This window comes from Narcine bancroftii, chromosome 2, assembly GCF_036971445.1.
Source record: "Narcine bancroftii isolate sNarBan1 chromosome 2, sNarBan1.hap1, whole genome shotgun sequence".
Lineage (NCBI taxonomy): Eukaryota > Metazoa > Chordata > Chondrichthyes > Torpediniformes > Narcinidae > Narcine > Narcine bancroftii.
Genome location: NC_091470.1, coordinates 358,014,476 through 358,028,981, shown reverse-complemented (window position 1 = coordinate 358,028,981; position 14,506 = coordinate 358,014,476). Strand labels below are relative to the sequence as shown.

At 45.1% G+C, this 14,506-nt stretch overlaps 1 protein-coding gene across 1 annotated transcript in view; it reads left to right on the top strand.

The window, feature by feature from the left end:
• LOC138753129 (piezo-type mechanosensitive ion channel component 2-like) overlaps positions 1-14,506 on the top strand; it is a 224,482-nt gene that overhangs the window by 172,120 nt on the left and 37,856 nt on the right. Inside the window, exons 45-48 of the mRNA XM_069915705.1 lie at positions 683-830; positions 5,563-5,777; positions 6,009-6,167; positions 8,134-8,281. Coding sequence (XP_069771806.1) covers positions 683-830; positions 5,563-5,777; positions 6,009-6,167; positions 8,134-8,281 — 670 coding nt within the window. The remainder of the gene's footprint in view (positions 1-682; positions 831-5,562; positions 5,778-6,008; positions 6,168-8,133; positions 8,282-14,506) is intronic.

Below are 14,506 nucleotides of genomic sequence, written 5' to 3'. Positions count from 1 at the left end.
CTATTGTCTCTCGTAATCTTGTGGACCTCCATTATGTCACCTCCCATCCCTCCTCATTCCAAAGAGAAAAGTTAACCTTGCCGCATAAGACATGTTCTCTAATCCAGGCAACATCCTGGTAAATTTCCTCTGCACCCCCTCTCCAATGCTTCCACATCCTTCTGATAATGAGGCCACTAGAACTGAACACAATAATGTTCAATGGTTCTATGGGTGCAGGTCAGTGGAACTAGACAGAATCAGAGTTTGATACATCCTGGAAGGGCCTATTTTTGTTCTGTGATATGGTTCTAATATTCCAAGTGTGGTCTAACCAGAGTTTTATAGACCTCATTGCTCTTGAAATCATTTCCCCAACTAATGAAGGCCAGGATACCATAAGCCTTCTTAACTATCCTATCAACCTGCGCTATGACGTTAAGAGATCTGTGGATTTGGACCACAAGGTCTTTCTGTTCTTTCACTCTGTCAAGAATCCTCCCATTAACCATGTACACTCTGCCTTCAGGTGTTGAGGAGACTCGATTTATAGAATTCATGTAAAATACTAAATTGGCAGACGTTTCACTGAATTGCTGCTTTTTGAGTTCGTACACACGATGTATAAAGTTCAAAGACGAAATGCCAAATTAACCTTCAAGCACTAACAAGGCAATTTCAATTAAATTGTTTTCTTTTTCAGAACACTTCAAGTCTATTTCCCAATCAGACATTTCTTCTACAACATCATCCACCCGGAGTACAGCGCAGTGACGGATGTCTACGTGTTGATGTTCCTGGCCGATGTGGTGGACTTCATAGTTATTATTTTTGGTTTTGGGGCATTTGGGGTATGTAAACATTTTTAAAGCATTTTCAAAAATATTTTATTTTAATTTTTGTGGTCTAACATGTATCAAGAATTAACCATTACCTGAATGCATAAATCGAAATGAAAAGAAAAATCAATGATGCAGGTCCATATTTCCAAACAACCCCATTCTCCCTCCCCTCCCGAGATAGAAAAAGAAAAGAAAGTAGCAGAAAAGCAAGGAAAAGGAGAAAAGAGGAGATGTCGGGATCTGGGGTCCACTTCAGAGGATCTAATTACTTTTCTTACCTAGATCTCAGATAAGGGAAAGAACAAGGACATAGAACTCAGGAACAGAATAAGTAGCCCTAAATATTCAACCCTGCATTCTGCATGTATGGCTGCCATACCTGCAAAACCATGTTATACTTCTTCCTTAGATTATAAGAAATTTTCTCCAGGGGAACACAACTGTGCATTTCCGTATTCCATTGGGCTATATCCAGAGGGGAATCAGACTTTCAAGTGACCGGAATACTGGCCACCTCCAATGTAACTTTAAGAAATTCTAATTGGGACTTGGACAGCCTCATTTAGATCTTATGTCCACAATATTTCCGAAGATAAACAATTCTGGACTTTGTTTCCCATTTTTTGAAGCATTCTTGACATCCTCGAGACTACTTGGTGTGAAATTTCTGCAGTGTTTGGGCACGGTTGGCATGGCAGCGCAACGCCTTTGCAGCGCCAGCAATCAGAACCAAGATTCGAATCCCATGTGGTCTGTAAGGAATTTGTACATTTTCCCCGTGTCAGCGTGGTTTTCCCCGGGTGCTCTGGTGTCCTATCACCATTCAAAGCATACCAGAGGTTGTAGGTCATTTGGATGTAATTGGGTGGCATGGACTCATATGGCCAAATTAGCCTATAACAGTACTTTTTAAAAAATGCTTTATTGTTTTCAAGTATATTCACTGAGAACATTTTTTCTCAATGTTTCATCAATAACGCCTGATGTTAGTTCAGGAAGGCTTTACCACTGAGGTTGGATGGGTCAAGAACTGGAGTTCTTGGGTTTTAAGGGTGAAAGGTGAAAGGTTTAAAGAGAACATTTGGAGGAACTTCTTTATGCAAAGAATGGCAATAGTGTGAAACGTGCTGCCAGCTGAAATGATAAATACAGGCTTGATTTCAACATTTAAGATGAATTTGGATAGATACATGAATGGGAAGGGTATGGAGGGATGCGGTCTGGGTACAGGTCAATGGGACTAGGTACTGTAATAGTTCAACATGGGCTGGATGGGCTGAAGTGTCTCTTTCTGTGTTGTAGAGTTTTATAGTTTTAAAACATTTTTCTGTTACTTCAGCTTTGTTTATTATTTTTCATTCAGTGCGTATGATTTTACTAATCTCCAATTTCCGCACCATAAATTATCAACTCTGCCAAATTTTTCAACAACAATACAGTTAGCGCAATGCTCTTATTGCGCCAGCGGCAAGGCCTTGGGTTCGAATCCCACACTGTCTGTACGGAGTTGTACATTCTCCCGTATCTTGGTGGGTTTTCCCCGAGGGCTCTAGTTTCCTTCCACCATTCAAAAAGCGTACTAGGTCAATTGGGTGTAATTGGGTCAAAAAGGCCTGTTACCATGGTGTATGCCTATTTTTTTTCTAAGAGCAGTATTCTATTTAAACTGCTTTCCTTAATGTGTCATTAATATACAATATTCACCCATTTTACTTTGTTAGTGTTCTCTGATGAAGGAAAGAGAAGAATATATGAATGACAGAGAAATTTTCAGGGTCTATTTCATATTACTTCAGTAGACATGCAAAGGATTGCTCCAATAATAAAGGAGATCTTTGCAATTATATAACCATATAACAATTACAGTACGGAAACAGGCCATCTCGGCCCCTCTAGTCCGCCACGATTTAAGTGAAACTTCACTAGTTTCAGCTCCCTGCTCCCTGTCAATAACCCTCCAACCCCCTCACATCCATGTACTCATCCAACCTCCTCTTAAATGCCAAAATAGACCCTGCTGCAACCACCTCTTCCGGAAGGTCATTCCACTTAGCCACCACTCTCTGAGTGAAGAAGCATCCTCTTATATTACTACAAAAGTTTTGCCCCCTAACCCTTAGCATGACCCCTTGTTCCAATCTCCCCAACCCTCAGGGGAAAGAACCTATTCACATCTACTCTATCTATTCCCTTCATAATTTTAAATACCGCTATCAAATCCCCCCTCAACCTTCTACGCTCCAACGAATGAAGTCCCAGTCGACACAATCTTTCTCCGTATTCAAGATACTGCACTCCAGGCAACATTTTTGTCAACCTTCTTTGCACCCTCTCTACCTTATTTATATCCTTCCTATAAATTAAATCTATCTCCTGCTTTTCTAGGGAGTAAATCGAAAAAGTCAGAGGGTCGCTGTGATTGTAGTAAACCCACAAATGGGCTGGAGGAGCTCAGCAGATCCCGGGGTGTCCCAATGTTTCGGGCCTGAGTCCGAAATGTTGGTTATATATTTTTAGTAAAAACACAATGCTGGAGAATCTCAGGAGGTCAAACAGCGCACTTTATGTCATGTAGATAAAGATACATCACCAATGTTTCGGGCTTGAGCCCTTCATCAAGGTATGAGCAAAATGAACGCAGGTGCCTGAATATAATGGTGGTAAGGAGCACAGGCAGGAGGTTATAGGTGGATAAAGGAGGGAGGGCACACCAGCAGATAGGGGGAGGGGGGGATGGTTCTGTGAACGGCAAGGGAAGGGGGTAGGGAGCCAGAGGGAAGGATGCAGAGGGATGGGAGAATGGGGAGTGGTCTAGCAGAAACGAGAGAAGTCGATATTAAAGTCAGGGAATTCCCAAACAGAATATTAGGAGTTGCTCCTCCAATTTACTTATATATCTTTGCCTCTTATGGACACTGCAGGACCTGTTGAGTTTCTCCAGCGCTGTTTGTTTTAGTTGGTTTCATTCACCAGTCCAGCAGAACCTGCTGATCCCACTGCTCATGCCACACACCTGAAAATAAGAAGCTAGTTGTATATGCAACCAAAAACTGGAAATATGCATTGAATATTCACTATTTATCGCACACACGCTTCCCTTCCCCAAACCAATATTGCACATCATCAGCTGATTGGGCTGCAGAGAACCAAGCCTTTGGAGCAGGTGATCCATGTTCCACGAGTCATCCTAATGCTGACCATCCTGCAGGCAATGTGAACACATGCGTCGGTGGTAAACTACGCTGGTTTTTGTGCCATTCTAATTTAGGATACTTCTCCCCTCAAGACAAGAACAAGAAGTGACAGATGTCCTGATTCATAATTGAGTTAACTAAGACAATCTCCTGGGGTAGAATGAAGTACACAAACATGCTGGAGAAACTCAGCAGGTGATAGGAAGTAAAGGGTAACCAACGTTTCGGGCCTGAGCCCTTTCTTCACTCAGAGAGTGGTGGTTGAGTGGAATGACCTTCCGGAGGAGGTTGTTGCAGCAGGGTCTTTTTTGGCATTTAAGCTTCCTCTAGATGCTGCATGACCTTGCTGAATGTGTGTTTTTTAAAATTTACACATAGGGCACAGTGACAGGCCCTTCTTGCCCATGAGTTCATGCTGCTCAAATACTATAAACCCCATTTTTGGAGAGTGGGAGGAAACAGGAACACCTGGAGAAAATCCACTCAGGTCACAGAGAGAACATACAAAATCCTTACAGACAGTTCTGGATTTGATCCCAGGTCTCTGCCACTTTAATAGAGCTGTGCTAACCATATAACAATTATCAAATCTCTATCAATTCCCCTCTCAACCTTCTACGCTCCAATGAATGAAGACCCAGTCTACTCAATCTTTCTCCGTATTCAAGGTACTGCACTCCAGGCAACATTTTAGTAAATCTGCACCCCCTTCCCCAGTACATTTCTGTATTGCTCCAAATTTATGTACCCATTTTCTGAATTTCCAACATGGTCACTCCAGGATTCAATAGCTCCATGTTAATATTAAGATATTGGAATGTATCCAAGGGTTTCTTAGAACGTAGCTAAGAGAGAACAGCTGCAGCACGGGAACAGGGAGGACTTTCATCCAGCGTGGTTATGCCGACCGTGATGCCCAAGTTGCGTTAAATTTCGCCCTTGATAAATATTCCTCTACTCTGCATATTCATGTGTGAATCAACTTGCAAGTTTGGTTCTCCAGTACCTGAGTTAAGGGAGGGTCCAGGATATTGATGATTAACTTGTCACAAGGAGTTAGGATTTCTCCTCCGCTAATTGTCAGATCAACCTGTAGTTTCAGAAGTTACTATCCCAGAGTCAAATCATTAGGAATCTTGCTGGTGTGTCCTCCTGGAAGATGAACGTCAGCAATGTCACTCTGCACACTTAACTCTTTGGACTCTAGCCATTTTTAACCTTAAATAATCTCCGGACTGGGTCCATGGGTAAACTACAATATGAACACCTGTATGAACCAGGTAGTGGTTGGGTATAAAACCAGTCCCAGAAGATGAGAACACGGAGTATATGTTGGTAGTCCCTGAAAACCGGGCACGGAGTCCACGGGGTTAAAGCCCTCAATACATGGCATATCAAAGATGTGAGCTGAGCCCATGAAGAAATCATGTAAAGACTGCAAAATCTGGAAGCTCGCTGTATAAGGATTTTATCCTGGATTTCTGTGTACCAAAGTTACAATTAAAATTAATGACCTAGTTCAATGATGTTTTATTTGACTTCCGCAGAAACATTCAGCAGCTGCCGACATAACATCTTCTTTGTCAGAGGACCAAGTTCCAGAGGCATTTTTGGTAATGCTAATAATTCAGTTTGGAACAATGGTGGTAGATCGAGCGCTCTACCTCAGAAAGACAGTCTTAGGAAAAGTGATCTTCCAAGTCATCCTTGTTTTTGGAATACACTTCTGGATGTTCTTTATCTTACCAAGAGTGACAGAACGGTAGGCTTTATTTTATCGTAAGTCAATGGAAATGTTAAGAGCAAAAATACCTTAAGTTGCGCGGACAAATTACAGTCATTTAATGTAGATCAGGAATTACTGTTGACTAATTTACACTTGAGATATATTGTAAACCATCTTTATCGTTCAATTCTGGCATTGAATAATGTTCGTGTGTTTATCTATGTTGGCATGGACTCCAAAAAAGCTTTCTTTGTCATTTTCTTGCAGAAAATTTAGCCAGAACTCAGTTGCACAGGTTTGGTACTTTGTTAAATGTGTTTACTTTGGATTATCGGCATATCAGATCCGTTGCGGTTACCCAACACGTGTCCTTGGTAACTTTCTGACCAAGAGCTACAACTATATCAACCTGTTCCTCTTTCAAGGGTAAGTGTATTCCTCCTTGTATCTCAATGTACATGTCAATTTTAACATAGTTAGTAATTGTTACTTGGGAAGTACCAACAAGCAGCTCTTATCTTGCAGCGTTAATTGAATAGCTGTTTATATTAGTTTAAAATTATAATGAGAAAAACTAAAATTCACAAGACGTAGGTGCAAAAATAGGCTATTCAGCCCATCGAGTCTGCCTCACTATTTAATCATGAGCTGATACATTTTCCCACTCAGCCTTCTCCCCATAACCTTTGATGGCTTGGCTAATCAAGAAACTAACAATCTCTGCCTTAAATACACCAAATGTTTAGCCTCCACACCACCCTCTGGCTAAATAAATTTCTCCGCATCACTGTTCTAAGCAAAAGCCCTTCAACCCTGATGTTGTGCCCTCTCGTCCAAGCCTCTCCCACCATGGGAAACAACCTTTCTGCATCTACTCTATCCATGCCTTTCAATATTTGAAGTCAAGTTTATTGTCATCTGATTGTCCAGATATAACCCAATGAAACGGCGTTCTCTGGTCCTCGGTACAAAGCACGCAGACCTAACACACACACAGACAAATAATGCACGTGCAGGGCCAGTATTCATCTGTATGAATAAATATTGTTTCACGTATATGAGAGTCTCGGAGGCTTAGTGCGAGCAGTTCCTTTGGTCGTTCAGCGTTCTCACTGCCCGTGGGAAGAACCTGTTCCTCAACCTGGTGGTGCTGGCTCTGACCCTCCTGTATCTCTTTCCTGATGAGAGCAGGTGAAAGACGCTGTGTGCAAGGGAGAAGGGGTCCTCAATGATTTTGCGCGCCTTCTTCAGACAATAATCCCGGTAGATCATGGTGATGTTGGAGAGGAAGACTCCACTGATCTTCTCTACCACTGTTAAGGTCCTGCTGATTGACCTCTGATCCATTTTTCTGTTGCAACCATACCACACTCTGATGCAGACAGCCAGGAGACTCTTGATACAGCTGCTATAGAGAGTTGAGATCTATCCTCATTCTCCAAAATTCCAATGAGTACAGGCCAAGAGCTGTCAAACTTTCCTCTTACGATTCGTTCCCGGAATCATCCAATCAAACATAAGCATGTGTGGTGATATTCAAGTCATTTATCAGTATTTTTAAAAGATTATCAATTTATCCTTTCACTTGCCCTTCAGAATGTTTAGACAAGTTGATGCATCTATCATTGAATTAATTAATGTTCTTTGTAGTTCCATGCAGTGTGTTGTTTCATGTGCCTAGATTCTAGTATCTCACCCATTTTTGACAAATGACCCATGGGGCAAGATGGCAGGTTTCCCAGAGATGAAACGTCAGATTTTTAGTGTACTTATTCTAAATGCCATATGCAAACAATAACAGTGAAATTGGACTCCACCAGCAGGACAAACAGATTCATGTTGCATTTGTGGATTTTATCCCCTTCGTGCTTTTTTTTTCTCCCCCAACTAAACGATGAAAGAAAATCGGAAATGATGTAAAATTGGCGAATTGCTCTGAATGGAAAGGTCCATTTTCATTTCTGTGATCATTTTAGCGGGAGTAAGTGATCAGCAATGGGAGTTTTCACTGACGACATCTGTCCCCGACATTGAGGCCACCTTGACCACCCTCTAACTCAGCCTTGACTTCACAAACACATCATGTATTTGTGGTTTATAGTTTGGTGATGGTATCAATGAAATTACTGTATAACTCCTTGTATCTGGAATTCAAGCAACTGACAGCCTCAAGCAACTGGCAAAAAAAAATCACAGAAAATAAATAGGTAAAAAATATGGAAGTTTAAAATTGGCGCACCTCGCCGCTAATTTGCCAATTATGGAACACAGAAAATTCACTTTTTCCTTATTTACCAATCCCCATATGTGAATGATACCAGGTGTTCTACTGTATATGAATTGTGCACCGCTGTTCACCTGTTGGGTTGTGACGGTAACCTGGTCTTCTCAGATTCCGACTGGTTCCCTTCTTGACTGAGTTGAGAGCAGTGATGGACTGGGTCTGGACAGACACAACCCTTAGTCTCTCAAGTTGGATCTGTATAGAGGACATTTATGCCCATATTTTTGTTCTGAAGTGCTGGCGTGAATCGGAAAAGGTAAGATAATGGCTTGTTCTCAATTGCGTCAAGACCTCGTAATATCCATTGTTGATCAAGAAAGATAAATTCTTATTTAATCCATTGTGGCTTTCTGGTTCATTGTTCTCTGTGTGTTCTTTACTGTTATTGGTGGGTGGAGGAGAGATTGTACTAATACTGACTTCAGCAGAAGCTGACCAAATGGAGCTGGTGGACTTATCTTTAGGCACCTGTACCTTTTCCCTGATGGTAGCAGAGTGAAGAAGGCATGGCCTGGGTGGTGGGGGTCTTTGAGAATAGAGGCTGGTTTTTTAAAGCACCACCTCATGTAGATGTCCTCGATGGATTGAACTCTGGTGCCTGTGATGTTGCAGGCTGAGATAACAACCCTCTGGAGTTTATTCTTGTCCTGAGAGTTGACGCCTCGATAGTAGGCAATGTGCAACCAGCCAGAATGCTCTCCACGGTACACCTGTAGAAGTTTACGAGAGTCTTCAATGACATACCAAATCTGCTCAGACAGCTCACAAAGTATAGCCACTGGCGAGCCTTCCTTGTGATTCCATCAACATGGAGGCTCCAGGACAGATCCTCAGAGATGTTGACACCCAAGAATGTGAAGTTCTTGTCCCTCTCCACTACTGAGCTCTCAATGAGGACTGGGTTGTGTTCCTCTGACTTTCTCCAAAAGTCCACAATCATCTCCTTGGTTTTCCTGACTTTGAGTGCAAGGTTGTTGTCGTGACACCGCTCAATGAGCTGCTCTATCTCCCTCCTGTACACTTCCTCTGATATTTGTGATTCTGCCAACAACTGTGGTGTCATCGGCAAACTTGTAGATGGCATTGGAATTGTGCCTGGCCACACAGTTGTGGGTGTATAACGAGTAGAGCAGTGGGATAAGCACTTATCCTTGGGGTGCGCCTGTGTTGATCATCAGCGAGGAGGAAACATTGTTTCCAACTCGCACTGACAGTGGTGTTCCGATGAGAAGGTCAAGGATCCTGTTGCAGAGCGGGGTGCAGAGATTTGTTGCTTCTTGACCAGCACTGAGAGAATAATTGTGTTGAAGGCTGAGCTGTAGTCTAAGAAGAGCAGCCGCATGTATGAATTTGTAGCAGCTGCTACTGCTGGAGAGATTATGTTCAAAGAAGAGACACACACTATGGGAGTGAATTCAACACTGGTTCATTGCACTGCCAGCTCTACTGATGAAAGCTCAGGAGCCCATCTCTGATGTCATCATGTCACCCGACTGGTGGCATTACGATCCACTTCTTGCGATTGGTTGATTAGTGCTATCCGGGGAGTGGCCAATCAGTGAGCCCCTCTCATCCCCAGATGTGGCTCCTTTCCGAGCTCCATCCAATTGGATGCCACCAGCCAGCCCATCGGAGTGTGGCACTGCAGCCACGTGCTGCTGAGTCAAGCACCAACTTCAGAGTGCAAAGCCCATCTCGGCCCATGGTGTAGGCCGCGGGATCCCGGTGTCAGGTCACCGCTTCGAGCATGGCACAGTCGGCGGCCCGGTACATGACCCCCCCCACTCCCAGCCCAGAATCGGTGCTAGGCGAGGCCTTGTGCTTGGGAGGCCTGCCCGTTCGGCATGGTGTTGGGTCAGGGATCGGGTGGTCAGAGTCAAGGAATGCCGGCTTGAGCCAGTCCAGGGTAAAAGTCTCATTTCCTCCCCCAATATCTAAGACATGTTGACCCATTGTGTCATACTACTTTGTATGGGCCTTCATAAGGTCTCTGTAGTGGTGGGTCTTTGTTCCCCGCATCTGACAAAAACATATTTACAAGTCTCAAGCTCTTTAGGTATGAACGTCGTCCGTGAGCCGTGCTGCTTTGGCTGTGCCAGGGTGAGTATGCCCATGTGGTCCTGCAGGCAGGACAAAGCGGTCACGCTAAGAACCCAAGGCATTAGCGAGATTAGACCAGAGGCTGGATGTAAATTGGGAGCCCCTATCTGAGGTTATATGCTCTGGAACCCTGAACCTAGCCACCCAGTTGTGCAGGAGGGCCCTTGCGCACATTTTTGTGAGGTCTCTGGCAATGGGATGGCTTCCAGCCATCTGGTCAACCTGTCTACTAGGGTTAGTAAGTAGTGTGCGCCTCTGGATACTGGTAGGGAGCCCACCAGATCAACATGGATGTGGCTGAAACGGCATCATGCCAGTTGAAATGACTGTAGGGAGGGGGGGGCTTTAGTGTGGGTATGGGTTTTCAAGGCCTGGCACTGTGTACAATTCCTGGCCCCTCTTTGCGGAGGCCATGCCAGACAAATCGACTAGCAACAATTTTGACAGTCATTTTAATGGTGGGGTGTGCCAGGCCTCGAAAATGAGCCTCCTCCAGGTAGTAGAAATGATCAGACAAGGCTTACCCGTAGATGTGTTGCACAGGATGGTCTGCTCCCCAGGACCAAGCTGTCCGCCGCTGGTAATTGCACTGCGATGTGCATCAATGTCCTTATATGCTGCCTGTGATTCAGCCAGAGCCTTATAGTCAATGCTAGATGTTGAGGTGTGAACCACCTGTATCATGGGACTTGACAGGACTTCGGCCACCACGTTGGATTTTCCCGCAATATGCCAAATATCAGTAGAAAATTCTGAAATATATGAAATGTTCCTTTGTTGTCTTGGCTGACCACAGGTCGGAAACCTTGGTGAAGGCAAAGGTGAGGGGCTTGTGGTTTGAAAAAATTTGGAACTTACTGCCCTCAAGGAAGCATTTAAAATGTCTGATTGCTAGGTATAATGCCAGGAATTCTCTATCAAAAGCATTATATTTCTGTTCAGGTGTCCACAAATGACTACTGAAAAATGTAAGGGTTCCACTCACCTTCAGTTCTAAGACTTCCCCTACTGCTGTGTCAGAAGCATCCACCATGTATCAGGAGGGCAACGTTAGCCAGTGCATATTTTGTTGCCTGAAACACATTGGATGCCTCTTGGTTTCAAGGTGCTAGCCACCCCTGGCAGGAATCAGCGGTAAAAATTCACCATGCCGGCAGACTCTTGTAGTCCCTTTACGATTGTAGGCTTGGGAGATACCTGAATGGCCTCTACTTTGTCGGGTGGTGGTTTAGCCCCGTGGCAGTCGATCCTGTGACCTAAAAATTCAATTGAGTCTTTGCCAAACTGGTATTTTGCTGCATTAATTGTCAGGCCGAACTCACTCAATATGTGGCACAACTGTTTGATATGAGTGCAGTCTTTGGCACAGTCACGGCTTGCAATCAGAATGACATTGAGGTAGATGAAACTTCAAATCCCTGCCCACAGCACCCATAAGCGTTTGAAAGGTCTGTGTGGCATTTTTAAGCCGAAGGGCATTCTGAAGAATTTGAACAGCCCAAATGGTGTAATAATGGCAGTTTTTGCAATATCCTCAGGGTGGACAGGAATCTGATGATAGCCACGGATTAAGACAATTTTGGAAAATATCCATCCCCCTGCAGGTTTGCAGAAATATGTGAATATGTGGGACGGGTTACCTATCTGGTGTGGTGGTTTCATTTAGCCAGCGGTTGTCCCCATGTAGTCTCCCCCCACCCAATGCTTTAGGGACCATGTGGAGGGGGGAAACCCAAGGGCCGTCAGAGCGACGGATCATGCCAAATTCCTCCATGGCGAGGATGAGTTTATCTGGTGGGAGGGGGCATTCTCTCGCGTGCCTTACCCCGTGTTTAGGCTCAATGGAGCATCGCAATGGAGTGGAACTCAGCTAGAATCTTGGTGAACTCATTCCTGGACTTGCCACTGAATGTAGGTGGGGAGAATCAAGTGCAAGGGTCTGAAAGGTCTTTGCATGTCCTTGCCAGCGGCCCTTGATGTCGACTAGTAAGGAGTTGCCCCTCAGGAAGGCCACCCTGAGGAGAGGCTAGTGGGCATCTGCTAAAACAAATCGCCAAATGAAGCGGTAGTTTCCAAAATGGAGGGGGGATAATACGGGTGCTGTAAGTCCGTATTGACGAGACATTGGCAGCTCATAACTTACGCCCCGCCTTCCGGTGGTGTGAGTCAGAGGTGGAGGGGGGTGGGAGGAGGACGCTTAACTCAGCCCTGGTGTCAACTAGGAAGTGTTGGCCTGACATTGTACCCCAGACGAGGAGAAGGCTGTTGGGTAGGTCAGCTGCGGCAACCACTAACGATGGCTGGCGTTGGTAATTCTCAGAAATCTGCAGGGTGATTGGTATTGGTGGGGCTTAGCACCTCATCGCTGATGGTAGAAGCAATACGGCTCACCAGGGTTTGCAGGTTTGGAAGCAGACTTGCTGGGCAGTCTCTCAAGCGGCCTCCTGGTAGGCCAATATTGGCGAGAAAAAGTCACTTGGTGTATTGAAATGCAGGCATCTGGGAGCTACCTTTCTGGGGTCCACGAAGTCCTCTTCGGCTATGTGTAGCCTAATATCCTCTCCAGGAAAATTTGCTCGAATAGAGTACAAGGGGTATGGCCGTAATTCAAGGCAAACGTGTCGCTCATGAGGGTGGATGGGGCCCTGTTCCCCCAAACTGTCCACGTGTAGCAGACGGGCAATGCGCTCACACCGTGAAAGCCTGAAAGCTTGGGGTTAGTAGCTCCTTGATGGCCTGATACTTTTCTTGTTCCGGAGGTTTCTGGAGGAAATCGGTAATGCGTGCTGCCACGTCCTGCTCAAGAGCGCCGACCACATAGTAGAAGTGGGTGTCATCGGCGGTGATCTTCCGTACGGCGAACTGCGCCTCGGCTTGCTGGAACCTCACCCATGGCTGTGATGTCCAGAAGCTGGGCAGCTTCAACGAGACCACGTTGATTGCAGGCTGGTCGCTCATTCTTCAGGTCCACGATGCAATTGGACCAGTCATGGTCACCGCTCTAGTGGCTGCTACTGCTAGAGAGGTTATGATCAAAAAAGAAGCACACACGACAGGAGTGAATTCAACACTGGTTCATTGCGCTAGCAACTCTGCTTATAAAGGGCTCAGAAGCCCATTTCTGACATCATCATGCCTCCCAACTGGCAGCATTATGATCCGCTTCCTGGGATCGGTTGTTTAGCGTTATTCGGGGAGCAGCCAATCAGTGAGCCCCTCTCATCCCCGGGTGCGGCGGCTTCCCTAGCTCCACCCCATTGGCTGCCGCTGGCCAGCCCCTCGGAGTGGGGCGCTGCGGCTGCTGTGTCAAGCACCGACTTCGAAGTGCGTAGCCCATCTTGGCCCATGGTGTAGGCCGCAGGCTCCCGGTGTTGGGTCACCGCTTCGAGCGTGGCCCGCTACAAATTGCCGTTTTCAAGGTGATCCAGAGTTAAGTGGAGAACCAGTGATACTGCCTCTGCTGTTGAGCGCTTGTAGTGATTGTGAGGTCATTATAAAACAAACATGTGCTGAAGCATGTGAAGGTTAAGAAAGAGGAAGAACTAGATCTTATAAACATGAAGATTGATAAGTTCCCAGCACCAGACGAGATATAACCCAAGAGCAAAGGAAGAGATTGCTGGGGCATTGGCAAAGGTCTTTGTGCCTTCCCTGGCCACAGGGAAAGGTGCCTGAGGATTGGAGAAATGCAAATGTAATCCCTTTGCTTAAAAAAGGTAAGAGAGAGAATCATGGGAATTAAAGACCAATGAATCTCATGTCAGTGGTAGGTTAACTATTGGAGATGATTCTTAGGGACCAGCTTTATGAGCATTTGGAAATCGTTCTTTTCTCAGGGATAGTCAGCAAGGCTTTCTGAAAGGCAGGTCATGGCTCACGAGCCCAATTGAGAAGTAACAAAAGTAATTGATCAAGGTATGGTGGCAGATGTGGGGTATATGACTTTAGTAAGGCATTTGACAAAGATCCCATGGATCTTTCAGAAAGTCATGCGGCATATGGCCATGTGGGTTCAGAATTAGCTTGCCTGCAGAAAGAAGAGGAGAGGAGTAGTAGTGGATGGAATGCATACTATCTGGAGGTCAGTGACTAGAGGACCTCGGCAGGGATCTTATCTGGGATCCTTGCCCTTTGTGGTCTTATGAATGACCTGGATGAAGAAATAGAGGGATGGGTCAGTAGGTTTCAGATGACACAAAGGTTGGAGGTCTTGTGCTTAGTGTAGAAGGTTGTTGTAGGTTATAACAGGATATGGACAGGATGCAGAGTTGGGCTGAAAAGTGGGAAATGGAGTTCAATCTGGGCAAGTGTGAAGTGATGCATTTTGGAAGGTTGATCTTGAAGGTGGAATGTGTGGTTAATGGCAGGAGTCCTAACAGTG